We start from the raw sequence: 24,193 nt of genomic DNA, 5'->3' as shown, positions 1-24,193 counted from the left end.
AATTTTACTTTTTATTTTTGAATGCAGTTTTTTGTACATAATTCTACTTTTGTAAGTTCAACTTTCATGATAAAGAGCTTGTACTACAGTACTTGTATGGGGTGAATTGAAAAATACTATTGTTTTTTACAGTGCAAATACTTACAATCAAAAATAAATGTAAAGTGAGCACTGTACACTTTGTATTCTGTGTTGTAATTGAAATAAATATATTTGAAAATGTAGAAAACATCCAAAAGTATTTAAATAAATGGTATTGTTTAACAGTGCGATTAATTGTAATTAATTTTTTTAAGTGCTTGACAGCCCTACTTAACTATGTGTAACACTAATAGGAGTTACTCTGTACTTTTATTCTAAACTCAGTTAGCCTTTTTGTATACAAATCCTGTAAATTTTGTTCTGTAAATAAATTGTAGAATTAACATTGCTAAAGTGTAGGATAAATTCTTCTAAAAGATGATAGTGAGCCTTCTAAAAAAATTACTGAACGTTCTGCTTATGATGAATTAATAGGTCTTAAGATTGGTAGATGGCAAAAAGAGAACACCGTATACTAATACCTTGATTTTTGAACTTTCAGGGTGAAATGAGAAGCTGGGATAAACCCAGAGACATTTCAGTCCACAAACTTAGTATGCATATTGCTTAAATGGTAACAGAGAGCATTCTAACAGAGGCAACACCTTCCTTTTTTTAATTAATATCAAATGGTTGGTGTGATGTTGCTGTTTTTAAAATGATTGAAGTTGGAAACTTACTTTAGAACAAAGCAAAACAATGAAGGGAATTGTATTGTTTACCATTTTTTCAAGTATATCAGATTACTCAACTGAATACTCTTATTAAACTATGGGGTTTTACCTCATGCTGTGCTTAGCAAAAATTTATATACAAGATTCAAGTTATGCTTGACTGATACAGTCCAGCAACATTAAATCAACATTTACATTTTTTTCTACCAAGAGTACTTACCATATATACTCGTTCATAAGCTGAATTTTTTTAGTAAAAAAGGGAAGCACCAGAGAAGGGGTTGGCTTATGAATGGGTATAGAGAGGGAGAGATGGGACACAGCCCCTCCCCCCAACGGAGGGAGCAAGGAGAGGCAGCAGAGCCAGAAGGGAGGGCGGGGGGGGGGGCGGGTGGCAGAGTTTCTCCACTTCTGGCCATGCTGCTCTCCCTCCAGCCTCCAAAGGAGCTGTAGCTCCACGGCTGGCAGGCTGCAGCCATGCTGCTCAGCCCCGCCCCACAGAGTTGTCTGTGGCCATGCTGCCCGATCCACCAGAGCACGCGGCAGCCATGCCGCCCAGCCCAGCCCACTGGAACATGCTGCGGCTGCGCCACCCAGTCTGGCCTGCTGGAGCAGCTTCAGCCAGGCCAGAGACATCCTCCCCCGATAAGGTGGGAAGGGATGGGATGGGGAGAGTATGGAGGTCCTGGGCTAGGGGTGGGGTCATGTGGGGGGTGGTTACAGGGGTTACTACCCTGACCCCCAGCTTCCCCCCCTCCATCCCCCCCCCCAAAAAAAATTCCCCACCAGTTGCTGTCCTGGCCTGTCAGGGTAAGCAGCTGGCACACCGGGACACTTTGTTTACTTAGGTTTACCTCTCTGGCTCGAGGTAAACAAACCATCTCGGCCTGCCAGCAGCTTATCCTGATGGCCCGGGAGCCAGCGTTTGCTGACGCTGAATTATAGGGTCGGCTTATGAAGGGGTCATAAACATTTTCCATTTTTACTTATCCATCTGGCGGGGGGTCAGCTTATAAACAAATCGGCTTATGATCGAGTATATACGGTAAGTCTATAAACAAACAGAGGTGAATAGCTGTTTCTTGAAAAGTTAGGAATCGTGCATTTGATTCACCATCTCTCTGAACCTTGTCTTTTTCAGAGTTTTGCAGGGTTGCTGAAGCAACAAAAAACTTGAAGGTTTTAGGGGAGGATTTTCAGAAGTCTTTTACTTTAGGAGCACAAATTCCATTTACTTACTGGTTCTTTCTGGAGCATTCACAAGTGTGGTGGAGGTGGCAGCATCATGTGGTGTGGGATGGGAAAGGAAATATGAATAAGTAAAAATGAGGGAGTGAGAAATTAAAAGGGTAGAAATTGAAATGAGGATTTTGTAATAGCATATACACAGAAATAAGAGATTCTGCGAATATGGCAAATACATAAAATAAAAAATGGTGTGTGAGACATGGTAGCAAGGAGAGTCAAAAAGGCACATGGCTGTTCTTTACTTACAGGCATTTGTACAGCATTATCACTATAGAATCCAAGTACATGATAAACTAATCATAACTCTCCTTTTCTAAAATTCACCTTCCATTTCTTTACTTGAAACTGAGGAGTAGGTTGGCCCTCTATCCTTGGGAGACAAAATGCAATTATTTCCCTATAGTCATCTTTTCTCTGTACAAATTCTGTTTAGATTACAATCTGCTTCAGAAATTTTCAAAATCTGTTATACACTTTTCCACTTCCATGCGTCTGACAAACCGTGAGTGGGTTTGTTCCTTTAACTGTTTTTAAGAAGCCGATTATATTTGTAATTCAGCTTTATTATATGTAATCTTGCCAGAGTGATAGATTTAACTCCCAAGCAGGGGTTCCAGGATTCTTGGTAAAATGCCAGCCCCTTTCCCTTTTCAGCACTTGGACGAGGACTAAACTGGCCTTCTCCAAGAACTGTTCCTGGATCTTGGTTGTGTCTCCCCATGCCCCTAGATCTTTTTGTATCTGCATCTAGCTAATATGTGTCTGGTAAACTGTTCAAACATTATGTATAGAAGTTTTCTATCAATAGAAATATTCTATTGGGAGATGTGGGAGATAACGAAAACCACAAGGGTAGGCAGACTTTGTGCTATTCTAGAACTAAAAATAAATGTTCTACTTATATTAAGATGTGTGACTTAATTAAGATCAGATTTGCCTTTTGCTTGCAGATAAATTTAACAGTGACTTGGGCATTATTGAAAATGGGTTTATAATATTTTGCAACTCTGTAATAGAAACTGTAGCTTTGACTCATTTTAATACATATGCTATTAAAAACTCATTCTAATTACTCTCTCATAATTGCCTCTTATTCTGAGAACTGTTGAGGCTTTCAGATTGATAGTTTTGTTTGAACTGTCATCTTCAGTAACAATCTAAGAATTTTTTTTTTCCCTGTGATACACAATGGTGTTCAAGATGTTAAGTCATCCTCTCTCAATATGGCAACTGTCTAACGGCACAAACCCAAACATCCCTGCCCCACCCCTTCTCCGAGGCCCTGCCCCCGCTCCCTCCATACCCCCTCCCTTTATTGCTCACTCCCCCCCACTGTCACTCACTTTCACCAGCCTGTGGCAGTGGGTTTGGGTGAAGGCCCTTGGAGGGGGGGGTGGGGCATGGGAGGGAGTGCGGGATGTGGGCTCTGAGAGGGAGTTTGCATGCGGGAGGGGGTGCCCGCTCTGGGCTGGGGCAGGGGTTGAGGTGCAGGCTCTGGGAGCGAGTTTGGGTGCAGGAGGGGATGTGGGCTCTGGGCTGGGGCAGGGGTGCGGGAAGGGGTGTGCAGGTTCTAGCCAGGCAGCACTTATCTTAGGCAGCTTCTGAAAGCAGCCCGCATATCCCTCTGGCAGTGGCTCCTAGGCAAGGGGGGTCAGGGGCTCTCCGCACTCTTCCCCTGCCCGCAGGTACCACCCCCACAGCTCCCATGGGTCACAGTTCCCAGCCAATGGGTGCTGTGGAGTTGGTGGCTTGGGGCAGGTGCAACGCGGGGAGACCCCCAGGGACATGCCAGGCACTTCCGGGAGCAGCAGGGAGCCTGCCTTAGCCTCGCTGTGCTGCCGGACTTTTAGCACTTAAAATCTCCTGGTTTGGCTTCAGTAGCCTATGGAAGATAGAGCCTGATTCTGGGAGACTCCCAGCAAAATGGGGAGGCTTGGCAACCTTTTCTTTCAAACATGCAGGGTGGCTTACACTGTACTTGCCTAGTGTAATACTTCCAGTCAGTATAGTTTTATGGATCAACTGTTAACTGAAGCTGATGGATGGTTACTCCATTACCTCTGCAGGAGAGCAAACTTTTAATTACCTGCCTGAGGACATATTTAAACAGAAGCTCTGAGCAAATAATAAAAATTGTAAGCCTGATTTGGTAAATACTCTTCTAGAAAGGAAAGGCTTCAATAACTAATATAAGCTTGTGTTTTTTGTTTTTTGTTATTTTAAACTAGCTAGTTACTTTAGCCTCATATCAGGAAATAAGTCAGGTGAAAAGTTTGTATCGTGAATTTTTACTTTAAAAACCGTTAAACCACTGTCAATACAAATTATTTTAATAGTGAGTTAAGTAATTTAGTTCATCTGTGTATTCAAAATATTTAGGAAGCTCAACACTTTAGTAACTTGGTAGCGTACAAAATGCATTATACATCAAGGTAAATAGATATTTGTAGCCTACTACCAAAATAAGTTGACAGTAAAAATAGAATGCAGCAATGTGGTGTCTTTTACTTTTTGCTTTACTTTCACTTTTTAGAAGCATCTGCCCCAATTATTATATTTCAAATTTTTAACCCACACATTAAATTGAAATTTTTTTTCCGTTGACCGTCTCTACCTTAAAATAAATGCATATCTGTTTTTTCCCTTTTTTATTTAAGGCGTTGTCTTTTCTGAAACAATTCTCCCCATGATTTAACATGTGGTGGCAGTGGTGGAAATACTAGTTTAGATAGGTTCAGATGGCCACCAGTGCTTTTTCCACGGTATATCTTGTACACTCACATGCCCATTCATTCAGACTATTGTATCTCATATGCATTCAATTTAGGAGGGAGGCTCAGACAGAAGGGATTTTCTTTTTTCTGGAGATCACCTAGGGTTTCCAGAAACTGTAACTGTACATCAAGACTCTGAAAATGGGGCAGCCATAGATGCACAAAGGGGGTATGTTTGATCACAAAACAAGAGAATCATTGGGTCATTAGACTTCTGTATTCTATATCTTTCACAGATACTGGTCTGTGCTACCTATGTAGATGACCCCTCAGGAGTGAGAATGGACACTCTCAAAACTCTTCTTGTGACTACTTACTTAGCAAGGTGGACAAGAAATATCTCTCAGAATGAGTAGATCTGTGGTAGACTTGTGCTGATGGCTTCTTGGTCTTAGAATAGTGACCGGAGGCATGCCACTCACCTAAAGATGCACCACTAGTGATCTTTGTTTCTCTTTGAGGGAAAACTCTGCTAGTGAGGGATGCTTTTTCCATTCACTGGGAAAGGAGGAGTGTGTAGCAATTCACCTGTACTTCTGGTATCAAAGTCTTGGTCAAGGTCGTGGGGCGTGATTTTATTATTCTAGAGTTCCCAGATGGATGATTCCTATTCTCCTTTGCATGGCAGAGTCCCATCCTAATAGGCTGAGAATGTTGCTTTGGACAATTAGAGTGCTTCACTCCATCTCGGTGCATGAATGTAATTAAGTCCAAATAGGGTACAGGACAGTAGATATGGTATCCCCAGTCGGGTCTCCCAACTCCTGACATCTTGGAAGGAGTCTACAAGAGTCACATGGTTTTGAATGTGAACCATCTGCAATGGTGTTTGAACAGGTCTTGGGGACCCTTCTTTTGCATGCACAGACTATCAGTCTTTACTTGTCAGATTACAATTTATGGAGATAGTTCTAGTTTAATTTGGCAGTTTTTTAATCCCTGTTACCAAGCTCAGACAGGGATTTGAGTCCAGCATTAAAAAGGCCTCTGAGTCCTGGATGACAAATAGTGCCTGACAAAATGGTTGAGGTGAGCTTTTTCTTAATATTAAGTGCTTTACATACAAGATAATTTTCAAGGTGGAAGTGACTTCAGGCTCTACGGACCAGTTTTTACTGTAAAAGATGATGCCATGGACTTGTCCAAAATTTCATGGCCAAGGTGATTCATTTAATCTTTGAGTCTTCCATCACAAGAATAGGGTCTTAACCAGTAAGAGAACCTGTGGATTCTACTTGAAGCAAAATACAGACTTCAAAAGCACAAACGGGCGGGTGCTCTCTTCTTTTTTTCTTTTTTTTTTTTAAACATCTATTTCATGGAAATTCTGTCACTAGAAGAGGACACGCCTGAGAGGGTGTCTGTGTTGTGATATAGCTGTCCTTGGATCTGATATAGTTGCGTCTTGGTCTGGAGGTCAATGGTAATCCTAAACAGGAGAGCTCCGGTTGCTTGTCACAGGAAGATTTCAGTCAGCCATGTTATCTGTGCTAAATACATTTTCAAGCATTATTATTCAGACATGACCTGTGGGAAGGAATCCCACTTCATTTTCTTCCCATAGAATCTATTTCTGAAGTATGTGGAGCTTGCATTCTTCTTCCACCTTCAGGGGTTGTCTTTCAGAATGACTCCTACTGCACTGAGCCACGGTGGGGGGCAGAAACAAGTTGTTTGCACTCTTATCCCTCACTGGATTTAACTATTTTCACTCTCTACAGTTTTTATTATTTCACATTTATTGGGATATCACTACTTACTTTTCAAGAGTGAATTTTGCAATGATGGTGTCTGTACAACTTATTTGTATGTAATTGGAGTTTAGGAGAACTCTTAATTCTCACTTTTAAAAAGAATTATGGAAATATTTTGGGGCTTTTGAGATATCTAAGACTGTCCTTAAAGCCCTTCAGCTGGCCTAATTGCAGAGGGCCAAAAACCTTAAGAGCAAGGGGAGTTTTCTGCATGGCTCACTCTGCTAGCATGTCACGAGTAAAAATTCTGTATATCTTCAGCGAAGCAGTTAGCAAGGTATTCTGACAAGGTATTCTAGCAAGGTATTTCCTTCTCCTGACTCGTTTTTATTTTATGATGTGGCAATACCAGTCTGGACACTCCACAGGACTTACTAATATTGATCAGATAGTCAAAGTAGTGTAGGCTAACTACAGCTGCTTTCCATTTCTGAAAACTCTCAATTGGGTAAGCCTGCCTATGTGTTCAGAGAGAGAAATGGGAGTGAAAATTCTGCAGCTTGGCATAGTATTTTAAATGTCTTAGAGATGAGGGGACTCTTTCATACTGGTGTTGCCAGAATACAAACAACAATTAGTGAGAAAAGGGAAATTTCTTCCCTTTGTTGAATTTAGTTAAGTGATGTGAAATTGAATTGATTTATTGATAACCATAACAACTCTGCCTGATTTTGTTGTGACTTTGTATGCAAAAGTCAGAGGGTCACAATATTTTGAGCAAAAAATATTTATTTTCCAGTAAGTTTAATATGGTTTAGTAATTAACTAATACTCTAAAGCTATTAAAATCACTCTGCCACAGATCCAAATTGTAGCATTAATGGAAGAATTTCGCCCAGTTAGTGGGCTGGGAAGGCATACAAAGACTGATGCTTTATGAAAATGCTGTCATAGTCATGACAGACGTATGGTTTTAAGTGATCACAAATGGTTCAAACTGGAGAATTTAATAAGTTAATTAATTTTACTAATTAAATTTCTCTAGTCTGAGATGTGAAAATCCAGGATAAAATATTTTCTGTGAAATACCGGGGTCAATTCTCCACTGAGACATTCATCCTATGATGGCAAGAGCTTTATATATTGGTAAAAAAAACAAGGTATCGGCCCTGCAAATTTTTTAATTTTTAAATAGACAATGTAATAAAGAATTAGTGGATGGAATGCAACAAATCATATGATTGAGTGGTTAGTTCCATGGTGATGGTGGGAGGGTTGGTACTTGTTTTAAGTTTTTTTTGTGTAGAATACATTAGTTTTTAAAAGTGTAATTTCTCTCTATATTAATTACATTTTATATATTCCCCATTTAAAATCTCTTACTCATTGTGGATATATTATCAAACCCTCAGTTAAATTTCATGGTAGTGGCACAAACAACTTTGATTTTAGATGTGACAGTATTGAACATTAATCTCTCTTGCTTGCCACCCAAAACTAGTCTTCCTTATTAATACTGAGTTATGGCTGATAAGATATTTAGAAATCAATGCTTCAATTTCTAAAAACGTAAGTGGCTTTTTTTCTTTTTTCTGCTTATAGATGCCACCTCAAATGAACAGCAAAATCTCTTTTGTCAGAAGTTACAGCAGTGTTGTATACTGTTTGACTTCATGGACTCTGTTTCAGACCTGAGGAGCAAAGAAATTAAGAGAGCCACATTGAATGAACTGGTTGAATACGTTTCAACAACTCGTGGTGTGATTGTTGAGTCAGCATATGCTGACATAGTGAAAATGGTAAGTAAAAACTGGAGTTGAACGGTATTTATTTATTTGATATATTTAAAACTAAATAAAACATTTCTTACTGATCATTAGCTTCTGTCTGAATTTATATTGTTACATAATAGTTGTAGAGCATTGCCATGGCTGACACTACCTGTAAATTTAGTATAGTTCATAAGTAATCAACTCAAACAGCCTAAAGAATTATTTAGAAAGCTTTGCTGAATTTGTCAAATCTGAAAAGTCGCTTTATTTGATATAGCATGGTAAATGCAATATAGCTAAATTTTTAGATGTGATGTATGAAGAAAGTTAGCTCTGGACAAGCTGAAAAAAAATCCCATAAGGTTCAGAAAATGAGAACATTTTGAGTTGTTCTGCCTGTGCTTCCTTACTTGAGAATTGCAATAGATGTATGGACTCTTAAGGGTGAGTATCGGAGCTAAAACTCAGGGAGAGATTCTTACTGAAGTTAGAATCAATAGAAAGGAAGCTTCTCTACAAGGAGGAAGGAACTGGTCCTACTCAGAGTAAATGCACTTACAACTACCTTAAATCATTTAGGTGTAACTGTATAGTCTAGAGTCAACATAAACTGATGTGTACTGCAGAGCCCTTTCTGTAAATTACTGTGATTATAAAACAAACAAGAAATTATTTACAGTTGTTAACTACAGTAACTTCTGTTTTTTCTGCTCTTATGTAAGGAAGAGATGTTTGTGTTTCAAAGCAATCTCTGTGCTTCTCATTCACTTTTTGTTTTTGAGGTACATATTGCATGTATTTAAATCTTGATTGACTGATAGCTCTTTTAATTTACCCATCTATAGTCTTCTGAGCAACAGTTTGAAGACTTTAATATAGGAGAAAAAAATGTTCTTAGCTCTGTCTCGCATACAGGGATCTGTAAAACATCAGTCTGTCATTCTGACTTTGAAATGTAGTAGTAATACTGACAGATTGACAACAACTTCATAAGTATGGTCTACCATCCAGTTATAGAATAATTCTTCCCCATACTTAGTTGAACCTAATTTTTTTCCACTTTCCTGCTGTAAAACTAGCTAAATTTTCCTTTCTCTCCTCAACAATTGAGAGATTCTAGCTGGGTGTTTAAGGTGAAGAAAACTGGCATTAGGCAGTAGAAGAGGGTCAAGTATAGTGAAGTGGCCATTAGGAAGACTGTTGGGTGGAGGACAGGTATATAGGGGAGTAGAATGAAAAGTTGATTGAAAAGTAGTCAGAGGGAAAAAGGCATTGAGCTCATAAAGTTGAGACAGAAGACAGCATGATGAATCAGAAACTCCTGGAGATCTACTGAAGATATGATCTGGGAGAGTCACCCAGAAATACAAGAAGAAGCATCTTCAGTAGAGTATCTCCTCCACCCTTTTTTGATCTCATAAGAAACATCCACCCTGGTTTCCAGCAATATAGCCCCTAGCCACTTATCCTTAAAACATACTGTCTTGGCCTTATTGGGCTCCTTGGGGACAACCAGGTAGGAAACCTTCCTCAACTGCCCACCTGTACAATTAAATCTTCCTCTTTCATGAGACATTGTAGATCTACTCAAGAGGATCAGCGTCTACAGCCTCAGACTGCACTTGCACGAACATGGCAGTAAGGAAGAGTACCTGAAGGAAATGGAATCCGACAACAATATATTCTTCCTTGACCAAAGAGGCAGTCATCCCTTCTTCTCCTAGACAGGTGGTTGATTTTAGGAACTTTCCAGACCTCCTGCAACACATGACAGGCTACTTGGAGATTCCAGTGGAAGTAGTGCAAGAAAAATCCCTTTCTTCACTTTGGTAAAGAGCAGAAGAAACGTCTACTTGACTGATTCACATAGGAGAATGGAAGAGGTTTTCTATTTGTGCAGTGCAGTGTCACTTGTCTCGTGTGGAAGCCCCTGTTTCTGCTATTTTGGAATATTAACTATTTTAAAAACATTTTGGACTTTATCAGCTCTAAATATATATTTATCAGCAATGTCTGCACATTCGCCCATGCAAAGTCTTACTATATTTTCCCCACCTCCAGTTGCTAGAGTCCTCAAAGGTCTCATTTATTTATAATGACCTGAAAATCAAAAAGGGAATTGTACAAAAAGGGAAAATGTAGACAAATTGCTAAAGATGAATACAAAAGAATAGCACAAGCATATAGGGACAAAATCAGAAAGGCTAAGGCACAAAATGAGTTACATGTAGCAAGGGACATAAGCAGTAAGAAGTTTTTAAATATGCTAGAAGCAAGAGAAAGATGAAAAGCGTAGTCCACTACTTAGTGGGAAGGAGAGCTAATAACGATATCAGGAAGGCTGAGGTGTTTAATGCCTATTTTGCTTCAGTCTTCACTAAAAAGATTAACTGTGACTAGATGCTTAACACAATTAATATTAAGAAGGGGGAAGGAACACAAGCCAAAACAAGGAAAGAACAGGTTAAATATTGAGATAAGTTAGATATATTCAAGTTGCCACAGGGCAAAATGGAATCAACCTAGGGTACTTAGGAACTAGCTGAAGAACTCTTGGAACTGTTAGCAATTATCTTTGAGAACTCATGGGGGACTGGTGAGGTGCCAGAGGACTGGAGAAGGGCAAACATAGTACATATATCTAGAAAGACAGGGGTGGGGAGTGGGAAGAGGAACGGGGGAATGATAGGTCAGTCACCCTATCTTTGATACCTGGAAAGAGACTGAAACGCATCATTTAACAATCAATTTGTAAGCACCTAGAGATGACATAAGATAACATAATAGCCAACATGACTTTGTCAGAACAAATCATTCCAACTGACCTAATATCCTTCTTTAATAGGGGTATTGGCCTAGTTGACGGGGGAGAGCAGTAAATTTGATAGATTTTGGTTTTAGTAAGGCTTTTGACACAGTCGCACATGACAGTCTCATAAACTACAGAAATGTGGTCTAGATGAAATTATTCGAAGGTGGGTACATAACTGGTTGAAAGACCATACTCAGAGGAGTTATCAGTGATTCACAGTCTAACTGGGAGGACATATCTAATCGATCCAGGGTCAATGGCCAGACCCAGGCCAGACATTTTCATTAATGACTTGGAGAGTGGAGTGGAGAGTCTGATGAAAATTTGTGAATGACACTGACTGGGAGGGGTTGGAAGCATTTTGGAGAATTGGTCTGAAATTAACAAGATGAAATTCAATGAAGATAAGTGCAAAGTTGTGAACTTAAAGAAAAATCAAATGCACTTGTGCAAAATAGAGAATAACTGGATAGGCACTAGTACTGCAGAAAAGGATCTGGGAGTTAAAGTGGATCCCAAATTGAATATGAGCCAACATTGTGTGTCGGTGGCAAAAATGGCTAGTATTTTGGAGTATATTAACAGGAGTGTCATATATAAGGTATGGGAGGTAGCTTTCCCACTCTTCTTGGCACTGGTGAGGCCTCAGTTGGAGTATTGTGTCCAGTTCTGGGTGCCATACTTTAAGATGTGGGAAAATTGTAGAGTCCAGGGGAGAGCAACAAATATGACAAAAGATTTGGAATATCTGATTTGTGAGGAAGGGTTAAAAACACGAGGCCAATTTAATCTTGAGAAAAGAAAACTGAGAGGAGAACCTGATAAATCTTCAAATATGTTAAGGGCTGTTCTAAAGAGGACTTTGATCATTCATTCTCCATGGCCACTTGAGGTAGGACAAGAAGTAATGGGCTTAATCTGCAGTAAGGGAGTGTAGGTTAGATATTGGGAAAAGCTTTCTAATTTTAAGGATAGCTAAGCACTGGAATAGGCTTCCTAAAGATGTTGTGGAATCCCTGTCACTGGAGCTTTTTAAGAACAGGTTAGACAAACAGCTGTAGGGAATGGTCTAAGTATACGTGGCCCTGCCTCAGCTCAGGAGTCTAGACTAGATGACCTTCTAGCCCTACATTTCTATGATTTTGTTTTTCCTTCAATCTGAGAGCCTATTCTTTCCTAAAACCCCAACAGACTGTTATCGGGCTTAATGGAGATCTGTTTTGAACCCCTAGCAAACTGCCTTTATTCCCCCTTCCGCCTCATTGGTCTGTGAATATTGACTTTTTAGTATCCATAACTAACATCTGTTACAGGGTAGGGAAATTCAGACCCTTATGGCAGGTCCATTTTACAGTGTTCCTTAAAGATAAGGTGACTCTTAAGTCTCACCTCAAGTTCCTGCTGAAGATTGTGTCAGATTTTCATTTAAATCAGTTGATTGATTTCTCAGTTTTCTTCCCCAAACCCCACTGAAACAAGGGGCAAACACAATTGCACTCTCTTGTTGTAGTCAGGGCTCTTTCATGCTACCTGGACAAGACCAAATCATTCGGAAGCTCCCCTAATACTGTCTGTAGCCTTTGCAGACAGGATTAAGGGTCAAGCCATTTCTTCCTAAAGGTTGTCTAAATGAACTTCTAACCGTATTAGATCTTATTATCCATCATGCCCCACCAGTGAGAATTGCCACATAGTTTGATAAAACCTGGTGTAAATAGTCCAGATGAAGATTCAGACAGAAGACTGAATTCATAGTATATGTCGTTGGCTGGCATTACCTGTACTGTGTGTTTTTTTTTTTTGTCAGCAGAAAGAACTGGGAGTGTATTGTATTCTAGTGACCTTAACATTAGTGATACCAGGGGTGTTTATGCATTAGGCTTTTGTGCCAATAATGTCCTACTGTTACCACTGCCATTTCAGCCTTGCTGGTTGCAGTAAACAATAGCAGTGTTAGTGTAGATGGGATTTCAGGTGGCTGCTAGTAATTTAACCATCTAAGTGTACTCGGCATTGGTTGGGCATTTGACCGGTCCAAAAATAATCAGTCAATTGGCCAGTCAGACATTGGTCAGATACTGTCGAATGTCAAAAATAGTCAACTTTTTTAAAGCACTAATTTATTAGAACAGTAACAAAGAGTAAGACTTTATGGTCTCCAGTAGGCTTAGCCTTAGATACTTATGCCTAATAAAATAAGTTAAGTAATTTAGTTTTTGTAAACTCAGAAAAATGCAAAACATAATGAAATGATCTAAAAAATGAAGATTTAATTACTACTTTTTTTTTTAGGTTATCATTTAAATGTTAACATTATTCAAGACTGAACAGTTACAAAAAAAGAAAAATAAAATTAAACAGAAATAAACCAAACACAGAGGAACTATTAAAGAAAAGTCATTTAAAGAAAAGTCATTTAAAATGTGCTTATCTGAGGTAGGCAGCTTAATAGCTTTGCATCTTTTTGTTGTGTGTTGGAGGAAGGAGGTTTAATAACTGTGAACCCTCCTATCCCTTCCCCATTCCTTTTTGAGTTAATTACAATATGTTTATCTAGTCATTTTAGACTGTACGCTCTTCAGGATAGGAACCGCGTCTTTTAACTTGTTTAATGTGCTTTGTAAACCACCATGTACGTTAATGGCCTGGTATACAAATAAAGATATACATACATACATACAATGCTTATTCTAGAAGATTCCAGTCAATCAAGATGTTCAGTTTTTTCAATACAGATAGCATTAGCATGTAATAACATGAGTGATCAAGATGTTTAGGTAAGCTAGCAACAGATAGCACCATGATGCAGTCAAAATGGTAGGCCATGGCTTGCATCAGCATTGTTGCTGAAATATTTGACTGCGGTCAAATAATAGGTTGTCAGTTGACATTTGACTGGTCAGTTGACCGATTTGCCAAGCCTAATCTAAATATAAAGCAAGAGACAATCGATAGATACACATGGGGGAGTACAAGTGAACAGTGAGGCAGTATTGGTCAGTAATGTAGGCAGTGGGCTCTACATACCCACAGTCTAACCTTTATCAAGTATTTTTGTAGGCAAAGGAGAGTTTTTGAGGAAGGTTCTGAATTTGGGTAATGAGGTAGCATTGCAACGGTTTACAGGGAGCAGCTCCATGCATGTGGGAAAACATGGGGAAAAAGCACAAAGGTGCTTGCTTGTTGGAAAATGTAACAAGTGAACGATAGAGGCCGGTATTGTGAGCCGATCAGAGGTAAGCATCCACAGCTCAGTAGTGAATGAGAGATGATGGGTAGGATGGGGATTGACTATGAAAGGCCTTGAAAGTGAATACAAGCAGCTTATGTTTGATATGATAGAAATGCAGGAGCCAGTGTAAGAAATCACAAAGGTGAAATGATTAAAACAAACTAGGAAAATGATCTTTGCAGCAGCATTCTGAATGGATATGAGTGGGGCAAGATTGCATTTGTCAAGGTCAGAAAAAAGAAAGTTACAGTAATCAAGACACAAGATGATGAGAGCTTGGATGAGTTTTAACTGGATGGATGGGTGGATATGAGAGACCTTTTTTTGAGCAGTTCAGAAAGAATCAGCAAGATTTAGACATAGCCTGGATGTGAGGATCTAGCAAGAAGCCTGAATTGAAGATAATGCACATGTTATAGGCCTGAATGACCAGCAGGATGGTGGTAATGTCCACAGTCAGTACTTTTGGTGGCAGGTGCTCAGTCTTTTTCTCAAGATAATTCCAAAGCAGACTGTGAAGAGTAACAAAAGGATCTCACAATATTGGGTGACTGGGCAACAAAATGGCAGATGAAAGTCAGTGCTGATAAATGCAAAGTAATGACATGGCCAACTATACTTACAAATTTATGGGGTCTAAATTAGCTGTTAGCACTCAAAAAAGAGATCTTGGAGTCATTGTGGATAGTTCTCTGAAAACATCCTCTCAATATGCAGCAGCAGTCTCCAAAAAAAAAAAAAAAAAAAGGCAGCTCCTAGTGTTAAGAACCATTAGGAAAGGGATAGATAAGGCAGAAAATATCATAAAACCTCTATATAAATTGATAATACACACAAGCCTTGAAAACTATGTGCAATTCTGGTCACCCAATCTCAAAAATATATATGTATTAGAATTGGAAAAGGTACAGAGAAGGGCAGCAAAAATGATTAGGGTCTTTTTAATATCTCCCATTTAATATTTAATGTTTAATACGGATATGTTTAATATTATTTAATCAATTAATATTAATAATGAATTAATACCAATGTTTAATTTAATATTATTATTAAGGTCTTTTTAATATCTCCTCATACGGACATGTCAGCTTGGAAAAGAAACGACTAAGAGGGGATATGATAGAGGCGTATGATATCTTGACTGGTGTGGAGGAAGTGGTGTTTACTCTTTCACATAACCCAAAAAACAGGGGTCACCTAAGTTTCCCTCTAAGCTGCGCGGCCATGCAGCAGGCTATCAAGGGCGGCACACACTGGGAGGGTGCCGCATCCCTGGCCAAGCCCTGCTGGAGCTTCCAGGCTGTGGAGAGGTGCCCCTCCCCCAACCCTGAGCTGCTGCAGTGAGAGGGAGTTTGGGGGAGTCCACTCTCCCTGCTGCAGCCCTGGGGCAGCCTGTACCCCAAACCCCTCATTCCTGGCCCCACCCCAGAGCCCTCACCCCCGGCACTTCAATCCTCTGCCCTGGCCCTGAGCCCTCTTCTGCACCCCAAACCCCTCATCCCTGGCACCACCCCAGAGCCCTCACCCCTCAGTCCCAGCCCTGAGCCCCCTCCCATACTCCAAAGCCCTCAACCCTACCCCCACCACACATCACCTCCATATTGGTACACATAACAAAATTCATTATGCACATGGACATAAAAAATTAGAGGGAACACTGGGGGTCACCCAATGAAGTTAATAGGCAGCAGGTTTAAAGAAAACAAAACAAAAAACCACACAACGCACAGTCAACCTATGGAACTTGTTGCCGGGAGATGTTGTGAATGCCAAAACTATCACAGGGTTCAAAAAAACTTGATAAGTTCACTGAGGATATGTCCATCAGTGGCTTTTAGTCAAGATGGTCAGAGATGCTACCCTATGCTCTGCTTTTTCCTTGCCTCTGTTTGCCAGAAGGTAGGAGTGGATGACAGGGGATGAATTACTCGATGATTGCCTGTCTGTTCATTCCCTCTGAAGCATCTGGCATTGGTCACTGACAGAAGACAGGATATTAGGCTAGGTGGACCATTGGCCTGACCCAGTATGGCCATTCTTATGTTAATAATGCACGGCATTGTAGGAAGGAGAATGAACTAGCAGTTAAAGCAGGGTAGTAGGCAGTGTTGTTCCCTTTCCAGGAAGTAGATCAGGGAAACTAGATGGTGTTATGAGTGTTATTGAGGCGCTCTGTTTCCGACTGCGAGATTACCCTCCCTCCCATATGGAGTATATTAAGGAATTCCCTACTGAATACTGGCAAGTCTGAGGAGATATTGTCATGGCTATTGAGGCCATATTGGCCTTTCCCTGTGTGTTCCCCTGAATTTAAAAGGCCTGAAGAAAGGGAGCCTTCTCCCAAAGTGGTTCAAGGGAAATGACCCTCCCCAGAATCATCCTGCCCAGATAAATCACTCTTGCTGGTACCAAGAAAACAGTCTCTCTTTTTACTTGTCCCAGATACTCTATCTGAAGAACTAGAGGTGTCTATCAAACATCTGTACACAGATCCAGATCTTGATGATAAAACATCTTCAAATGTGTGGGTGTGCATCATCTCCTTTTCCTGGAAAGCTTAGAAATAACTACTATCTTAAAGATCCTTTCAGTAACATCAGAGACAATGACACACCCAGTTCTGGATATTCTGGGTTCGCCTTCCAGAAGTAAGATACCTTGCTGCTTCTTGACACTAAGTATACCTAAATAAACCTGGTTAAATCCATCATCTAAACCAGCAGTTGCTAAGAAATCAGACAAGTTATTCAATCTACATCTTCAGGGCTTCTTGTTCTTCCGGACCTACTCAGCTTCAAATTAATTGGTAGTGGAAACTGCCATTCTAAGAGCAAAAGGGGGTTGAGTCCACTCTACCCTTTCAGACAGAGTAAGAAGGTGGTAGATACTCTGGGTAGAAAAGTTTTGTGCTCTGCTACACCAGGCACTATTAGAATTGGAAACTATGAAGCACTAGTGTCCAGTTACCAATATTACCAATGGGAGGAAATAATACTGTTTTGCCCAGTCACTGCTGGAAGACCAGAGAAAACTAGCCAAAGCCCTTCTCATCAAAGATCGATTACCTGCTTAGCACATATTAAGAGCATCTTTCTGTACTTTTGATGCACCATTCACAATTACTTTAAGGGGCTTCTCCTTACCATGTTTGTGAATACTCCTGCAGTTACTCCAAAAACAAGAATCCCAAATAGATCTCCATTTAATGGTAAAAACAACATGGCATCTTAAAGATTAACAGATTTATTTGGGCATAAGCTATCATGGGTAAAAAGCTACTTCCTCAGATGTTTTTGTGGACACAGACTAACACAGGTACCCCTGTGATACTTGACACCATTTAATGGTGTCTAGCTGTTCAGCTGTATATCAGATGAAGTTCTAGAGAAACTGAAAGACATCAGGTCTATTGCAAAATCTATAGGATTTCTTAGATGACTCGGAAAAGATTTGGGGTAACTGTGTCTCTATTCCCTGTTCATTTCAAAAGAAACAATTGTAAGAGGCCCATGTTCAGCATCAGCAGACATGCACCCCCTACAAACAACGAGCTAAAGGGAGATCTGCTGCATAATCTTCCTTTGCACCAGCTTCAGGTTTGACAAGATGTACAAGAATCCCAGACCAGATATAAACCTGTCTGTCTCCCCTTAAATTTGGGAACTTTCTTAGATGACTATCACCACATCCAGTGATCTTGGAGATCATCCAGTAGTGCTGCTTCGTTCAATTAAACGCCATCTTTTTCTCCATCACCCCTTGTTCATTCCTTATCTCTCTTCAGGGATCCTCTTCACAGGAATTTACTAAGATCAAAAGTTTCTCTACTTGAGTCAGGTGCCATAGAGCAAATTTCAGAGGAAGGAATTTTTTTCAGGTAATTGCTGACCCCTGAGATGGAGGCTTCCAACCCATTCTAGACCTTCAGAGAAGTTAAATTTACTCATCAGCTCAAATTCCACATGCTTACCCTAGTCTCTGTCATGTCTGTCTTACCTACAGAGCACTGGTTTGAGGCATTTGATTTATAGGATACATATTTTCACATCTCAATCACACTTTCTAATTGAAAAGGTTAATTACTGTTGTGACTAAGATTGCTTAGTGTTAGAGGAGATCATTAATAAGTGGCTTCCATTGTGCCTATCTAAAGCATCTTGAGTATTCATAAAGTACCTTGCAGCAGCACATAGGAGATGTCAGAGTATCCATGTCTACACTTATTTGGATGATTGATTCATTGAGGTGTTCTAGGGGAATCAAGCAAAAGTTATGATACAGACAACACATTTCCAAACACTAGGATTCAAGATATATTGGAAGATGTCGTACACCGCTACAACCCAGATGACAATTTTGTTGGGGCAGCTTTTTTTCTGCCAGAAGAAAGATGTTTAGAGTAATAGTAATACTCAGGAGAACTCACGTCAAACAGCGATGTTCCTCAAGCTGATGGGCCTTATGACCTTGATGTACATATCTCCATATGCACGTCTAAAAACGAGGCCTCTACAACACTGGCTAGCAAGACCATTCCAAATATAGACAGCATGTTTTTGAAATTGCCACTATCTCTAGAGTTGTGTTCCTATATCTCATGATGGATTTGAATGTAACTTCTTTTAAGACATTTCAGCATTAACTCCCTGGCTCCATTGGCCACAGTCATCTCAGATGCTTCCAATTTTGGCTAGGGAACTCATTACAAGAATTTGATTATTCATGATTAGTGGAATTTCTGGGAGGAAAAATCCATATCAGTGTTTTAGAATTACGACCAATATATTGGTATCTCAAGTCCTTTCGCCCTCGACATGGAGAGTGTTTCAGGTAGCTATCAATAACGTCACAGCAGTATTTTACATGAACGTACTTGGGTGAGGACTGTGGGAAAGGTGCATAGTACAGCAAACTTATCCTATAGCTCTCCACTTTGCAGATAAGGAAAATATATACTACTGGCAGATTAGCTGAGCAGAGATTTTACTTGATCAGCAGAAGTAGCACTCAAGAACTCTGTAGTAAATGACATTTTCTCCCTGTGAGTTTATCTGGAAATAGATATATTTGCAGCAAGACTTAGCTCCAAACTTTGGCGGTCTTGCTCCAGGGTAGGAGTGGATAACGAGTCCATCTTGAATGACTTTCTTTTAGACTGGGGACTATTCTTTTTATAGTATTTTTCTCAATTTTTAAAGGGTGTTTTTTTGTCTCTAACTGCCTCTTTTATTCTCTTTAGCTATGGTGGCATGTTTTTGGCTCTCTTGTTTTTTGTTTTGTTTTTTAAAAGTGGGGTATACATTTCGTTTGAGCCTTTCTTATGGTGTTTTTAAATCGTTTCCATGCAGCTTGCAGTCATTTCACTCTTGTGACTGTTCCTTGTAATTTCTGTTTAATTAGTTTCCTCATTTTTATGTAGTTCCCCTTTTTGAAGTTAAATGCTCTTGTGAACCCTGAACCAAGAATGAGAGTTTAGGGTTGGGATAATATACCTAAGAGTACTTCTCATGTACTAACTAATCTTTCTGAGATTTTTTTTTAAAGTTGTGAAATCAAATTTGGACATCCTTTTCCTACAACTTTCTTCAATTTTCTTATTTCCAGTGTATTATAAACCTTTTTCCTGCGTAAGACTCGAACAAGTTGTATAACTCCAGTTTCTAAAAGGGGATTTGCTCGTTCCACAGTCATGCCTTGGAAGAAGGATCACTGAAAAGAGGGGGAATTTGATGTTGGCATGGTGTTGAACTGGAGAGATTAATCTGTCTGATCTCTTTGGGCACTTTTTCAAAGGCATAAGTGGCGGCTTTTGGTGCCTGACTGCTATTTGTCCCTTTTGAAAATCTCTATTTCCTTGGACCCAATAGGGTAAAGAAAATTGAAAGTTGTACCTGGAAAAATTGAGCCAAATGGTCCTTGAAGGAATAATGGAAAGGGCAAAATACAAAATCAACTTGGGATTCTCTAGCAGATTTTCAAAAATACTATTTATCATGAACAGTGTGAAGCAGATTCCCTCAGGCAAACAAAGATATGTTTTCTTTTTGACTGCCGAAACATTTTTGTTCTCTTGTCTAAACTTCAGTGGGCTTGGGAAAATTCCTGAAGAAGATTCCTTGTGTTTCTGAAAAGGTCCTTGCACTGTCCCTTCTGTAAGATGACTGGCTTAGATCTGAAAATGCTTGTAAAACTGCATCTTTTAATTTTTCTAAATTGAGGTCTGTCCTAAAACTAAGACTTACAGCTGTGTGTAACATAATTTTTGGCATTCTTCAAACTTTGTAAGATCTTCAAGCAAAGAGACAGTAAGGATTTGATATTTCTAATGTAATAACAAGTAGAAATATTTGTGGAAGGGTCTCCCTTACATTCAAATGTAGTGCTGCTAACTCACAATTTTTATTGCAAGTTATGTAAGTTTGATGTTTTACTTAAAGCCCAGTTCTTGCAATCAAGTAATTATGTGAAAATTTCAGCTTTTAATTAAAAAGAAAGACGTTTCTAGTTCTCATGTTTGCAAATAACAGCTTGAAAATGCAGCCCAAATGCCCAGAAAACTGAAAACCTAAAGACAAAATTAACCTAATTTTTTCTTGTGATTTTTCTGTGGCCTGACTCATGACTTTTGAGTATTTGGGACTGATGATAATGCAAAGGTGAAAAGAAAAGGGCAAAACAATTGTTTAAAAACATTCTTGTTTCAGTTCATCTTGATATTAGATAGAGGCAATTGTTTAGCATGGGCTTTTGAAATTTGATGAGCCACACTACAAGTAATCAATTTTTTTTTCTTTGCAGATTAGTTCTAATATTTTCAGAACACTTCCACCAAGTGATAATCCAGATTTTGATCCAGAAGAAGATGAACCTACTCTTGAAGCCTCCTGGCCTCACATACAGGTATGGGATTACTTTTTCAACCAATCTTGAAATGTAGAAACTAAATGGTGATGTATTCCTATGGATATTTCTCAAAAAGAGCAATTTATTGCATCTGCTTATCATTCCCCCTTCTAAATTTAGAAACAGTTGGATTATTTTTTGAAAAAGTTTAAATGCATCTTTCTGCCACACTCACACACATGAGCCCCTCAGAAAGGAGTTAGGTGTGTTTTGATTCTTGAAACCAAGCCCCTATATTTTTATTATCCTATCATAGCTGAAAACCTGGCATGTGTGTTTCATGTACAGTATAGCAGTATTTTGGCTTCACTTTTATCACAATCATTTTTAAGCATTGCATATTTTGTACACTTAATAGTGGGTTTTCTGTATGGTTTAACTAAAGTACAGATGTATATCCACAAATGAGTGTTTTCCTTTTTGACAGTTTAAAAAAAAAAAAGCAATAGACTTAATTTTTCTTTTGAGCAAGACAAATATCTCCCTCTTCTTCCCCTCCCCCTGCCCCCCAAAGCCTACAATACAGGCATTGTAGTTGGATAACAGTTGGCGAGTTATTTCATTGTTTCACTCCTGTACCAACCTCGTGACTTTGTAGCAGTGCTCTATTAATCACGATTGATTTGTGATACTGTTTTTTTTCACATAACTGTTTATTTGAACAAGCAAACATAGGTTGTAGTCAGCAGGGTTCTGATCGCATGTAGTGACCGTACATTAGCTTGGTTTGGGGGGGCGGGGGGGAGTCCTCTTGCATTAAATCAATAGGGAGCAGATAATTATACTACCTGGTGCGCACCACTACAAATCATTTGGTGATTTCATATGCCACTTTTTGACACTATAATCCATAATTGTGCTACTTTAGTTAAATTACAGAGAATAGTGCCATGAATATTCTCTACAAAAAGTACCTGTTCAAGGCAGTATTTGGATGCTTAGTCATGTTAAAGATACAAATTTCCCTGAGCACTGACCATTCAGCCTAAGGTTCCTAATAACTATTAACCCCCTGGGGGAAAGGAAAATGTCTTTGACTGAATTTTACCTGCATGAGAAATAGCTATAATTGCAATGAGTCAGAGGCTTGATGAAAGGAAGGAGATTAGAGCAGATGACTCCTACATACAGTAAGCACATAGATCAGCCATATCAAAGGACTTTGGTCCATCAGGAGTTAGAACTTAGAAAGGCCTGTGAAGTTCACTTGCAGGCATAAGACAGAGATCTACCTCTCCCTATACAAGTGATGTTTCTCTTGACATGCTCAGTTCTTCTTAGAGTATATGTTCCTATGGGTGCTCCACCCTATGGGGGGTGTGTGTGTGCGCGCGCCTTTGTGCTCTCTGCCAGAGAATGCAAAGCAATATCTGTGCAGAGCAGCACCTTGTGCTTCCAAATAAGGGCGTATAAGCAGTCACGAAGCTGCTCCACTCACCTCCTTCTCAACCACCTCTGGCTTGAGACAAAGCAGTTGCATCTCCACTGTTCTCAGCTTCCCACTTTTCTTAACATAGATATTTTCTTTTTTTTCTCTAGTTCAGTTATTTTATTTCTTCACTCCTGTTCTGTTTAGAGGGGGCTTTGCCCCCCCCTTTTTTTTTTTTCTTGTTAAAACCCATGTTTTTAGTCCTTTAGCACTACAGGTTATGCAGAAGACCCTGAGGTTTAAGCCCTGCCAGACTTGCCACACGTCTTTGCCCCATAGTGATGGGCATTGGAGATGCCTCCACTGCCTTGGAGACACCTACCCAAAATGTATGGTCTGCACAGGGTTTAAAGGCAGGTCTAGAAAAGACAGACAGGCTAGACTTAAGAACCTTCTAATGGAAAGCTCACTAGTCCCAGCGGGATCCACTCCTCTCCCTGCCCTCCGGTACATTGGCCTCAATGTCCCAGGCTGCTCCGGTAGCTGTTGCAGTTCCAGCAGCACCTTCGCAGGTTAGGACATCTAAGAAGAAGCCTCTTTCTCTTGCAAGGGAAACAAGGCAGAGAGGAAGGTCACACCATAAATCCCACACTAGTGAGATCTTGCATCTCTCAAGGGGTCAAGGGCCTCGAGCAACCTACTTTCCCAGATGCTTTTCTGCATGACTCCATCCCCACTTTAGAGGCATACTAGCCACTTGCTGCATGGGAACACATTATTTCAAACAGATGGATATTGGAGGTGATCAGCATGGGCTATTTATTTGCTTCCACTCTATTTCTCTCCCTCCTCCTTTCCCCATCTCTTTGCAGGGACCCTTCTCACAAAGAGCTCTTAAAACAAGAGGTCCTGTCCCTCTTACTCCTGAGGGAGATTGAGCAAGTTCTCCCAGAATTTGTTGGAAGGGGGTTCGATTTCAACTATTTCCTAGTCCTCAAGAGGGGCTGAGGATGGAGACTGATCCTTGACCTCAGAAACCTGAACACACACATCCTATCGTAGCACTTTAAGAGGGTGATGCTAGCCACCGTAATTCCATCCATAGATCTGAGAGACTGGTTCATCACCCTCAACTTCCAGGATGCCTACTTTCATTTAGCCATCCACCCATCCCACAAATGTTTCATAATAGGCTCAGAACTCTACCAGTACTGAGTCCTTCCCTTTGAGCTCTCAATGGCCTTGGGGGTCTTTACAAAGCTGCACTCAGCAATGGTGGCTCAGTGGGGTTTAGCAGTATTCCCATACCCCCTGGACAATTAGGTCCTGAGGGGTCAATCAGCTCTAGTGGTCCAGTTGGCAACTTCTAAGGTTCTAACCCTATTTCAGTCTCTGGGCCTTTGTATCAATCAGGAGAAGTCTACATTGACCCCAGTCCAAAGAGTAGATTCTTTTGGAGCCACTGTAGACTCCCTAACCGCCTATCTCCCCAAAGGGATTTTCCACTCTGTCTAGTCTAATCTCAGCAATACAGCACAGCCTGCAAACTGCAAGTATCTGCCTACAACTTGGGCCACGTGTTGGCCTTCACGTTTGTCACACCTCAAATGAGATTGCACCTCAGGTGCCTTCAC

At 40.0% G+C, this 24,193-nt stretch overlaps 1 protein-coding gene across 1 annotated transcript in view; it reads left to right on the top strand.

Moving 5' to 3' along the window:
- PPP2R5A (protein phosphatase 2 regulatory subunit B'alpha) overlaps window positions 1–24,193 on the top strand; it is a 93,704-nt gene that overhangs the window by 30,201 nt on the left and 39,310 nt on the right. The window contains exons 2-3 of the mRNA XM_084623041.1: window positions 8,074–8,270; window positions 21,086–21,187. Of these exons, the coding sequence (XP_084479167.1) occupies window positions 8,074–8,270; window positions 21,086–21,187 (299 nt within the window). The remainder of the gene's footprint in view (window positions 1–8,073; window positions 8,271–21,085; window positions 21,188–24,193) is intronic.

This window comes from Lepidochelys olivacea (assembly GCF_965140295.1).
Source record: "Lepidochelys olivacea isolate rLepOli2 genome assembly, chromosome: 3".
Classification (NCBI taxonomy): Eukaryota; Metazoa; Chordata; order Testudines; family Cheloniidae; genus Lepidochelys; species Lepidochelys olivacea.
This window is presented reverse-complemented; position numbering and strand designations above follow the sequence as displayed.